Here is an 11,725-nt window from a genome sequence, read left to right as displayed (position 1 = left end):
CCACTCACCAAATGCATGCTTCTGGCGTTAGGCTTGCAGTTTGCACAGCTGTGCGGAGCAGCCCTGTCTTTCCTAATCCTGGTTTAAATGTTGAATTTAAGAAGCCCTTGTTTTGAATTTCTGCAGCAAGTGAGTTTTCACTTGTGTAGCCAGGAAATTAAAATACACAGGTGGTATAAAGAACAATGAAGAAAAAATGAATACTCCCTAGGTGACTCAACCATGTGTCTGTTAAAATTTGTAGAACTGTGCACCTGTAGAACAGGGTGGATTTTACTGTATGTAAATTACACCTTAAGAAAAGATTAAGACCACCCAGATAAATATAGAAAAGTCTTAAAGTTTAATGAGCCATAATGATTATCATTCACTATTAATCCTTCCATGGGTCAGAAAAAAAAAAAAACACCATCTAGACATTAAGAGTTGGAGAAGGCAATGGCATCTAGACATTAAGAGTTGGAGAAGGCAATGGCACCCCACTTAAAAATCCCATGGATGGAGGAGCCTGGCAGGCTGCAGTCCATGGGGTCGCTAAGAGTCAGACACGACTGAGCGACTTCACTTTCACTTTTCACTTTCATGCATTGGAGAAGGAAATGGCAACCCACTCCAGTGTTCTTGCCTGGAGAATCCCAGGGACGGGGGAGCCTGGTGGGCTGCCGTCTATGGGGTCACACAGAGTTGGACACGACTGAAGTGACTTAGCAGACATTAAGAGTACAGAGAAAAACTCATGAAACTAAAAAGGTGATTCTGAAATTCACTCTGAAACCAGACAAATTGCTGATGAGGCTGTGGCACATCTGGATAAAAGATCAAAAACTCAGGTTGAGTTTTTCACCTGAATTGAATTGTGAGTGACCAATTATTTTGGCATTTGGTGCATCTCAGCTTTATACAGAGGACAACTAGTCATTCTGATTAGGGAGATAGAAACACTAGTTTCAGTTGACCTGTTTAAAGGAGAGGTGATACTCTCTGTTTTTATACTGTTCCACATGGAACCTCTGCATTGTAATTTATATATGAAGATATTTGATTGACTTGAGCATACACACCTGTAGCTGCATTAGTCATGACTGTGACTGATCACAGATGTGGTCCAGAGGCCCACTTGTCACTGTACTGACCAGACCTTCCTGTGACCTGCAGATACAATATGGATTTGAGATTCAAAGGTTTGAGTATACAAGTGACAAGTATACAAATGACTGCACCTGCTTTTGTCACTCCTAGGAGGAAGAAATGGCTATCCACTCCAGTATTCTTGCCAGGAAGATGCTATGGATAGAAGAACCTGGTAGGCTATAGTCCGTGGAGTTGCCAAGAATGGGACATGACTGAGCATGCACAAACATCTCCCAGGAGTACAAAATTGGAAGACCTGTTTTTTTGGCCACAGTTACAGCTGAGAAAAGTATAGGAAAGGTTTAATCCCTGCCCCAGAATTGCACTGTCATAAAGATCAAGATAGACCTTCCCAGGTGGTGCTAGTGGTAAAGAACCTGCCTACCAATGCAGGAGATGTAAGAGACATTGGGTTCAGTCCCTGGGTTGGGAAGATCCCCTGAAGAAGGACTCGGCAACCCACTCCAGTATTCTTGCCTGGAGAATCCCCATAGACAGAGGAGCCTGGCAGGCTACAGTCCATAGGGTTGCAAAGAATTGGACATGACTGAAGTTACTTAGCGTGCATGCAAAGATCAAGATAAAGCCAAAGTCCTATTTGAGTCTAGCCATGAAACAAATTGTGAAGAAAGTGCATCTGGTCTTGTAAAATGCAGAAACTGCTAGACACTGCTACCATTGCTGTTACGATAAGTTAGAGACAGTTTTAAGTTTAGGAGTTTTCCACCCTAGGAGGCATCCTCCCCTCACCTAGGTTTTTCTTAACTGTTTGTGGTATCTGTGCCCAGCTTTGCTGAGGATTTTCTGAATGTATAGTGTGCTCATGTACAGATACATATTTATTCACTCTTTTTCCTAAGTTCAGAAACTTAGCCTCCAATGATCTCAAGCTTCAGGGAAAAAAAGGTATGTACTTCACAAAGTGATTGGGGGCTCCAGATTTAGCATAAAGGGCAGAATTGCCTGTGAGGACAAGTGTTGCAAAAGATTATGTCCTATTCTCTTAAGTTAGAAAGATGTGACTTAATAAAAAATTTTAATTCCAGAAAGCATGAAATATTAAATACCCTATGTACAGTGTACATTAACAAGACATTTTACTTCAGAACAAAGTTTAGTTTTAGGACTTTTAAGATGTTATCAACTTTAAATTGATCCCAAGGTTTGGAAAGCACATTCTTTTCTAGAGCCTAATTATTGTCATTGGTCTGTGCTTCAGAAAAACAGGGCTGTCAATGTTTAGGGAAGAAAACTGGTGTCTTAGTAAACACAGAACTTTTGAAACATCCAGCTTTAGCAGGCACCATCTGAATAAGCTATTTTTTTGCATCAAGGTTGCTTAGTTATTTGGTAACCATACAGATTATTAACAATGTGTCACTTAATACAGAAAAAGCAACTTGAGAACAGCAAGAGGTGAGGAAAACAAGTGCTTCTATCAGGTTCATAGATGGCATCAAAATCAGAATTGTCCTTTAGGTGGAATTATTTCAGTGAAATTGAATTCAAGTTCAAGGTGTTTTCTTTCTCTTTCCTGGAGGTGGGCTCTTTTAGGCATGTCATCATAAAATCTGGCCAACACTCAGCAGAGCAAAACTTTTGATGGTGCTAACTCAGTTTCAATCTGTGATCTTTATGGTTTTAGGAAATTAATGTACTATACCATGTTTCTCTTAAAAGACCCGGGTAAATAAACATGAACCAATATAACATTTATTTTATATTAATATTCAGTACATATATTAATTCAGATTAAAACTTTTTTTACAGAGTATTTCTTTAATATTTGCATCTGATCCACAGTAATATAGTACTAATTTTAATGAGAAATACAAATTAGAACTTTTGCTTTCATAATAGCTCATCCAATTAACATTTTTACAGACAAAGAACTACTATAAATATGTAACATTATGCAGGCTTTTCTTCTGCACCTGTTCACAAATCAGAAAGAATATACTTTAAAACTACTTAGAAACCAAACGCTATCAAGCTGCCCCTCTATTTATATGACCAGCTGCCCGTGTGTTTATATGACCATCTCCCCACACCTGGCAAAATGAATTCCTGTCTCTTTCGTCTCCTCCGCAGTGCATCACAGTGCTGCATCCCTGTGGCTCTTTCTTTAACCCCTGTCCCAGTTTCAGTTGCTGCTGTTTCCCAGATTGGGCTTTTCAAGGGCAGACAGCCTGTCCCCTTTATCAGTGTTTGGGATGTGTCATACCCAAAACATTGAATAAATTGAGTTCAACCTAAATTTAAGTAGTTGCTTTCTGTTACATTTTTTGTTAACTAAGGATTACAAAATAATCTTTTCAAAAATGTACCATAAAATGTACTATATACTGAAAATTTGAATTCTGTATAATAAGAAACTAAGCCACACAATAAAACATCACAGGAATTTTAACCTAAAGAACTCTAAACCTTAAATAAAGATGTTTAAAAATGCAGAAAGGGCAGCAGAGAAGTCCACCCCTAATGTATTGAGTATCAGGTGAAATTAAAAAGCAGACTTCACACATCTGAATAAAGTTGACAGTAAAATGATCTTTTCAAACAATGGGATTCTGAAACCTAACAATTATGTTAAAAATTCTGTAAACTGTTCCCCCTTCAAATTAATTCTTAAACTATAAAAAAATAAGGCAACTTGAAGTTAGAAACTTACAGATGAAGTTAACTCTGGATTTTTTGCAGAAGCCAGATTGGACTGGTGCCCTCTCACAATCTGTATTTCTAAAAGCCTTTAGCAGGAAGGTGAGTCACACATACTGGTGAAATAACGTATTCTCTCAAAAATACATCAATCGAGTGTCTAAGGCTTCACTAAATAGTAGAACAATTAAGATCACAAACTTTGTGCTGTCAAATAGATTATCTTCAAAGAAAATTATGCAGACAGTTTTCTGAAGAACTCCATTTGTGCCACATGCTTATTGTTCTTTGAGGTGGAGGAGGTGGCAGGGAACCTAATTTCTACTTGAATGTTCTTTTGTTTCCTGCTGCCTTTACTTAAATGTTACCAGGGACTATTTTTATACCCTGTAAAGTACTTTGAGAAAATGTTAAGTGGCTAGTGCTACACAAAATAGAGGAGGATTTTCTTATTCTTGTTGTAAAGCAAACTGAATAACACAGCTCTCAAAAGGGGGAATATAATGTGCTGAAAAATCATCTGATAAACCAACTAGCCTTGTAAAATTCTGAGTTCAAGAAAAACTGAATCCCAGCTAATTGATGAATATTCATTAAAAGCATTTATACCACAGCAAATTTAAAGGAAAATTAATGTGTTATTAAATTGCATTTTGTGATATTTTAATACTATCAAGTGGATGTGAATTGAATAAGAACCTATTTACATTCACTTCATGTCTAACATATAAGGTCAAATTGCTTAAAATAAAAAATATTTTATGAAAGACTCCTAAGTCATCTGATTCTTGATTATTTCTATAAGAGCAAAACAATTGACATCATCTTAGAATTCACAGTAGTAGAATTTGGCCATGTAGCAGAATAATCAGATTGAGACCAGTGCATTTCTGGATTCCTTTTTCAAACTGGAATCCTACTTACTTAATTCACCAGATATTCTCAATAGAAAAGATTGAGGAGAAACCATTTAAGAATGAATGCAAATAAAGTACACATTTCATCACAAAAACACTCAATTATAATACATTCTAACCAAATATGTATTACACCACAAAGGGAAAAAAAAACAATAGAAACCTAGGACTACTTAGTCTAAAAAATATTCATTACACATATTTATCTCACATGTTTTTAAAACTCCCAAATAAATATACCTAAACACTTGAAAATATTTTCAGTAACTGGTAAGTGCTCTACTTTTTGCTCATTCATGAGAAATTACTAAAAACTTACAATCAAGTATATTGGCTTGAGCCATCCTTGCAGTAAATGAAGGCAGGATTCTTCAAAACTGTAAAACGCACCAACTTTAGTCAGTTTTTAAAAAAATTGCTCACTTTTAAATATGTAGTTGCTGGTAGCTGTCCAAGTCCATTAGCACCACATATAGTGAATTTAAAAGTATTTTTAGGGAGGATGACTTAGCAGTCTTTTGTTTAAGAATTATATAATTAAAAGAAATTGATCTCTTGGGTCATGTTTTGAAAGATCCACTTTTCATCTTGCTAAACTGAAGGACTGGTAGTTCCCTTCCCTGCGCTCCCCTCCCCACAAGGTTATAAGCATGAAGGGAGGAAAACCTGGGGAAATACTTTTACACTTCAACAAAGAATCTTGCTAATAATATCTGTTATCTGGTTCAGTTCCAAAGTCACATTTTCTGCCAGAGGTCTCAATAGGTACTTAAAGGAAGAAACTAGATTCTAAGGGACAAATTAGCACATACTTTCTGTATGCAATCCATAAATAATGCAGGAAGTCACCAGATCGTTTTAAATCATCTAACGTACATTCTTTTCTTTAAGAACATACGAATACCTTTAACAAGTACCTTACAACTCAAGTGAAACTTCTTTGCTATTTCATCTACTTTCAGAGTGACACTGTTACTCAATAGGGGACTGTACAATGTGAACCCTGACCTGTGAGGTAGGGAGTGTATTGCAGTCTTATGGCCATTTCACACAAGGAAAGGTTGAAACAATTACTTTTTTAAAAAAATATGGCTATCACTGAGATCGATGATTTAAATAAATAAAACACTAGCCCTTCTTGCTATATTAAGTTCATTTTTTTGTGTAAGGGATTAGCTGGACTAAGTACTGATGAAAAAGTAAATTTTTAATATTCATGTAAAATGTTTACTGGTGTCTCTCAACACATAGGCACAATGAGGGAATACTAGCATTTAAAATATAATGTACTTTAGTAATAACTTTCCACTTTCTATTCAGCTATGTGTTTGGCTCATTCTTGAGCAAGCATGAGTAATATTTTCATGAAATTATTGTGATTTCCTAATAAATCACAATCCAACCAGTCCATTCCTAGAGGAAATCAGTCCTGAATATTCATTGGAAGGGCTGATGTTGAAGCTGAAACTCCAATACTTTGGCCACCTGATGTGAAGAGCTGACTCATTTGAAAAGACCCTGATGCTGGGAAAGATTGAGGGCGGGAGGAGAAGGGGACGACAGAGGATGAGATGGTTGGATGGCATCACCGACTCAATGTGCGTGAGTTTGAATAAGTTCCAGGGGTTGGTGATGGATAGGGAGGCCTGGCGTGCTGCAGTCCATGGGGTCGCAAAGAGTCGGACACGATTGAGCAACTGAACTGAACTGAATTGATTGTGATTTCCTAGGACTTTTACTGCCAGGTTGGCTTTGAATCCACTCTCCCCTCTTCAAGGAAAGATAGATGAATATAGTCTCCAGAGATTTAATCTTGCAAGATGAATCCTGTGTTACCTGTGATCACTTGTTACTTGGGAAGTTTGTCTTCTCCTGGATGGAAAATAATATTCCACTTTTTGTTTTTGTTGTTGCCTTTTTTAGGCTTTCAGCAGGTGATCTTGCACAAGTGGATTTACAGAAGTCTATCTGGGGTAGAAGAAAGACGGAGAGGGAAAATGCACTCCCTGTTTCCACAAGGTAATTACTTGCCTGTTTGAAGTAATTTGTGAATGGCTTTTGTAAGGAACTTGAGCAAGACTAGAAAACCACTCATGTTTAATCAAACTATATATATATATATTTTGGTTTGCAGTATTGTTTTGAGGTAAGGCTACTGCCTAGGAGTGTAAGTCCTAGGCAGTAGTCTTACTTCTATAAATCACACATTCACAAAAATAGTTCACCATATTCATCATTTCAAATAACATAAAAGTACACTGTAAAAAAAAGTTGTTGAAAACAGAATGCAATATTAACCTATACACAGTGTTGAACTATCAAAGGAAACCAGGCTTTGTGACATCAGAGGACATGAAAGAGCTTACGGCATACTGCAAGTACTCATTAAATGTATCTTCTCCCAAGCACTCTGATCTCCAGAAACCATTTTAGCAACTCCCTGATGTCACTTTTCATTGCAGTTTGTACTGACTTCCTCCAATCCAGAAGTGGCTGCATTTCAGTGGTAGGGAGGGTTTTATAACTTGATTAATTCTTCAGCACTTGACTTCTAGGTTGGAATTGTGTTGGGTTAAATTCCAGATGCTAAATCTCTCATTTGTTGCTGAAAAAAGAAATGCCACAAATATGTAAAATAATTAACCATTAAGCTTTTGTTTTTCCCTCCCATGATCTAGAAATTGTCACTGTAGACGATTATTTATTGTATTATCATCAGAGGCCATTTCATTAACAAGCTGTTCTATAGACAACTGGATAGCATTCTTGACAAGAGAAGAAGCTGTTTCTATTAAGAGTGTTTCATATTGTTCCGAAGTTCTACCCTCAAAACCACTGTCATTAGCAAAAACCCCTACTTGCTCATTTTCAATTGAAATTAAGAATGGCTTAGGGACATTTTTAGATTTCTTAACATCAAATTCACTGATTTCAGTGTCTGTGATAATAATAGCAATTGGCTCCATTCTTTTGCTTTCTTCTGGTTTGGGTTTTTCTGCAGTGATCTCATTTTCTTGAAAATCCAATTCCTGGCTCAATTCAGTATCTTTTGGCTTACTCTCCTCAACAACAATCTCTCTACTTCCATGCTCCTTCCAATCTGGTCCACTTTCTAGGACACCATTTCTGGCTTCATCCAGAATTTGTTGATCTGGGACTGCAGGCGAGGGAGGAATCTCAGAACCCACTGGGAGCTCCTGTTCTGTGTCTGAAGCTTCCAATGGGCTCAGTTGCTGAGGTTGAGTGCTTTGTTTTTCCTCAAGCATTTCAGTATCTTTTTCAAGGATTAGAGTTCCTGTTTGAATAGCAGAATGACCCATATCTAACTCAAGTTCTACTGAAATCACTTTCTCTCCAGGAGAAGTTATGCTGTTGTTCACATTTGATTCACAGACCTCATCATCCCCTTTCTGTGAGACAGCTTCCCTTACATCCTGGGGCGACTTGCTCTTTGTTGTCTGGTCATCTGATTGGGTAAGAGTTTTTGTAACCAGATTTTCAGCCTCTTGGACTTTGACACTGCGGTCTGAATCTTCTATGATTTTGGAGTGATTACTTCTTTTCTCTCCTTTTGAGAATTTTATGCAGGGAATCTTGAGTCTGGATTTTGCCTTTTTCTTAGAAGGATTAGCATCCTCAGCATTGATTTCCGATTGCAGTTTAGCCTCAAAGGGCTTTTGCTGCTTTGAAGACTCTGACCTTTTCCTTCGTGTTACAAGGCGTTTGATTGAGGCCCAGGCCCCGCCAGGGCGCTGTGGCTGATCAGAAGCTCCTGCTTCTGGAGGACACTTCCTTGTTGCATCAGCAGCTTTAGAGCTGGCTTCGGGCTTCATTGCTTTGGCTGCTTTTTTTCTTCTCTTGAAGCAGAGCATCGATGCTTTTTCTTCCTGCCTCTCATCCTGACGTCTAACTTCTGCTGATCTCGTCTCATCCTTGCTTTCTACTTGTATTTCAGAAACTGTGATCTCCATTTTCACATTACACTCTTTCTTCCTCTAGAAAACTATATCGTCTCTTCGTTAGCAGTTTATTATGACAAAAAGTGGGCAAAAATATCACACTGAGTAAAATTTCTTCCAGATGTAATCATTCCTTTCGTCTTACTCCATATAGTCATTTTAGGTGGTTTCTCCAGTTATACAAATGCCTACATTCTCTATTACTTGTAATTTCACTAATTTCTTCATGAAAGCCCTTTTACTGGATAGATTTTTGTTTTATTTAAGGAGCAACCTGATAAGAGAAAAAAGGGATATTTTATTTCACCATCAGTCTATTGTTTTCTATAGAGACTATTTCAGTTGAATGCATATGAGTCTACCTGGCATATTTCCCATAAACTAATTTACTGAAATGACTGGAGAATAAAACTTGGGGTTTATTTTTGCCCTATCCAAAAGACTTCAGTGTGAATTTATTTTACTCTCTTTTCTTTGTTAAAACTTCATTTTGAGTTACTCTGCAGATCTGTTATTATTTTATCAGTTCTGGAGTTGTGCTGTTTCTATGAATTATGTAATTCTCTGAATTGCAAGTTAACAAACAAAAATCACCATCACCACAAAAAACAAAAACAATGAAGAGTAGGGTGATAAGCAAAATAATGTAATTTTTTATTACATGCAATAAAGAGTTCTGAAGTTGCAAAGATCTTAGAGATTATTTGAGATTATTCAAGTCGGGCCAGGTGAAAAAACCAAACTCCGGCGTGGGCAGCTGGCCTGCTGAAGGTCTCACAGTTAGATGAAGTCAGAGCCAGAGTTAGAACTGAAGACTTTGACTCTCTAATGCTCTTTCCAGTATACCATAAGGTTTCTGTTCTAAAAATGTATGTTCCATGAAGGAGGTGCTACTTTTCATACATGCTTGTGGGAAATTTAACATACTGTCATTCTCTACTTGTAAATTTGTTTGTATAATTTTAACATTTTTTTCTAAGTATCTGCTGTTCAAACATTTTCTATAATGAGCACATAGTTGAAGGTCAGAGTGAATAATAACAGTTGACATTTATTGAGCAACTCCTATGTATTAGGAAGTGCTAAGCACTTTTATATACATCTCTAATCCTCCCACATTACAGAGGAGGTGGTGCTATCATCATCTACAGATGAAGAAATTGAGGCCTAGATAGGTTAAGTAACTTGCTCTAGATTATACGGCTAGTTGATAACAGAGCTCAGATTCAACCCAAGATTGCCTGTTTTCAAAGCTTGTCCTCTGAAACTGGGCTTTAAGAGTTTCATCAGAAAAATGAATTGTTTGGAGATGCTAATCTGCACTAGACTCACTAGTCAAAAAATTTAAAAACTGCTTAATGGTCATGTAACCATAATGTAACCCATCGACTCATAACTGAACCAAGACTCAGAATGAGTTCTTGCTATTTTAAAATCAAGCTTTTGAAATTCTTTGTATTTTATTATCTTGGCTCTGGAACTAATTTGAAAGCCAAAAGTAAGTTGATAAGATAGGCAATTGGCAAACTAATTAGTGACATAAATATAAAGGTATATTTTAAAATCAATCCACAGAGTGGTATGAGGGTACCAATGAACAGAGATGTGAGGTGGTTACCTAACAAAAATCCTATGAATTTTAGATGGATGTCCTAAAATAAACAAAAGGACTCTTTCTTTGTACTGGTTTTTGTTTGTTTTTTAATGTGAATCCTTCAATGTTGAAGGTTTATTTGGGTAGCCCTTGATTCCATGAGCCACAGAAGGAACTGGAATTCTCAAAATCAGTTCATCATCTAAGTAAATATCCCCTTAGGTTGGGTCTTACATACTCCATTCCTCTGACAGAAAGACAAAGTCATCCTAGAACAATGACGAAACTAAAATATGAACATTTTTACAATGTCCCTCCTCATATGCTTCCATAACACAAGAACCACAGCTGATTATAGCTCTTTAAATCTTCTCCCTTCTTGTGAATTCTCAGCGCCTGGGAGTTTTTATTAACCAGAGGATGTAGAGCCAATAGAAATATTGAAATTTGACCATGTTTAGAAATGCATCATTTGAAATTATCCTAGATTGCCCAAAGACAACTGCTTGAGAAGCTCACTTGAATGTATATCAGATGAAGAAATACAACAGATATCCACATAAACCTAACTGAAACGGGGAAGGTGCAGGGCAGCGACACTAAAACTTTGCATAACACTAAGCTGCAAATGATCTGTCCTTAACCTGCGCAGACAGTTTTATCGCCTCGGCAATCTCAAAGTCCCTGTTATAATTTCCTGATAGAACCGCAAGTTTACTGCCACAGAAAATACCGCTCCCCGTATTCCCGTGAGCAGAGAAGCACAGAGGCAAAAAGCAGCCGCTCTCTGGGGAAAGTGGTGAGTCTCTCCCATCTCCCGGTGCGGACCGCGAAGCTTCCTCCGGGAGGAAGGCGTCTCTCCTTCGGCTAGATTGTGCGTTTGGCAGGAGCCAGAGCGCAGGAGAAAGTACTCAAAACGGAAAATGCTGGGGCGTGGAACAGGTAACCCAGCTTCAAGTTCTCTGCACAACGATAATGGCCAGGAACTCCACAGCGTATTTCCCCCAAAAGGGCAAGGAATGAAAAAAAGCTATCAGCAACACCTGCTCCTAGGAGATGTAACACGAAGAGGTGGGCGGACAGAGCCGATGAGGGTCACTCTGGCTGGAGATGTCTGCGGGCAAACGACCTTCCTGATTCTCACCCCGGCCACCTTGGGTGGTCAAGCGGGGACCTCCCGCCTACTCTGCCACACAGGCTATCAGCGGACCGGACACCTACCCGCACCCTCCTCGCTCTCCTCACTTACCGCGGGGTCCCTGGCAGAGGCAGGGCTGGACGCCGGGGCATGCGGGAAGCCACGGTCGCACCGGGAGCGAGCAGCCCTCTGCAGAGGGACCGCAGCCCCGCGGCGCCCCCTCCCCAGAGCGCGGGGACCGACAGGCGGCAGCACCAATGCGCGTGGAGGGGGCGGGCGCGGGGCGGGGCCGGGCTGGGGGAGGCGGGTGGTGAGGGTAGTAGATCCA

The 11,725-nt window shown here is 38.8% G+C and overlaps 2 protein-coding genes across 19 annotated transcripts in view; one reads left to right on the top strand and one right to left on the bottom strand.

Moving 5' to 3' along the window:
- Positions 1-11,725, top strand: part of LOC101109541 (zinc finger and BTB domain-containing protein 25) — a 64,386-nt gene that overhangs the window by 24,058 nt on the left and 28,603 nt on the right. For 7 of the 18 annotated variants that reach the window (XM_060418159.1, XM_042252608.2, XM_042252607.2 and 4 more), the window contains 2 exons: positions 1,240-1,303; positions 6,630-6,725. In XM_060418159.1, the coding sequence (XP_060274142.1) occupies positions 1,240-1,303; positions 6,630-6,725 (160 nt within the window). Of the gene's footprint in view, positions 1-1,239; positions 1,304-1,991; positions 2,038-3,831; positions 9,108-10,963; positions 11,673-11,725 lie in introns of those variants that run through there. The other 11 variants (XR_006060408.2, XM_060418165.1, XR_009601259.1 and 8 more) reach the window with 10 other exon arrangements.
- AKAP5 (A-kinase anchoring protein 5) lies at positions 2,823-11,588 on the bottom strand. Its single transcript, XM_012181816.4, has 2 exons — positions 11,509-11,588; positions 2,823-8,939 (listed from the first exon to the last, which is right to left on the bottom strand). The coding sequence occupies exon 2, from the start codon at positions 8,675-8,677 to the stop codon at positions 7,391-7,393; it is 1,287 nt and encodes a 428-aa protein (XP_012037206.2). The 5' UTR covers positions 8,678-8,939; positions 11,509-11,588; the 3' UTR covers positions 2,823-7,390.

Source organism: Ovis aries, chromosome 7, assembly GCF_016772045.2.
Source record: "Ovis aries strain OAR_USU_Benz2616 breed Rambouillet chromosome 7, ARS-UI_Ramb_v3.0, whole genome shotgun sequence".
Classification (NCBI taxonomy): domain Eukaryota; kingdom Metazoa; phylum Chordata; class Mammalia; order Artiodactyla; family Bovidae; genus Ovis; species Ovis aries.
Note: the sequence above shows the minus strand (reverse complement) of the source record. Positions and strands in the feature narration are given on the sequence as shown.

What these genes read in the sequence shown, in the direction of transcription:
- AKAP5 (XM_012181816.4), bottom strand. Translation starts at nt 8,677, where the DNA reads ATGGAGATCACAGTTTCTGAAATACAAGTAGAAAGCAAGGATGAGACG.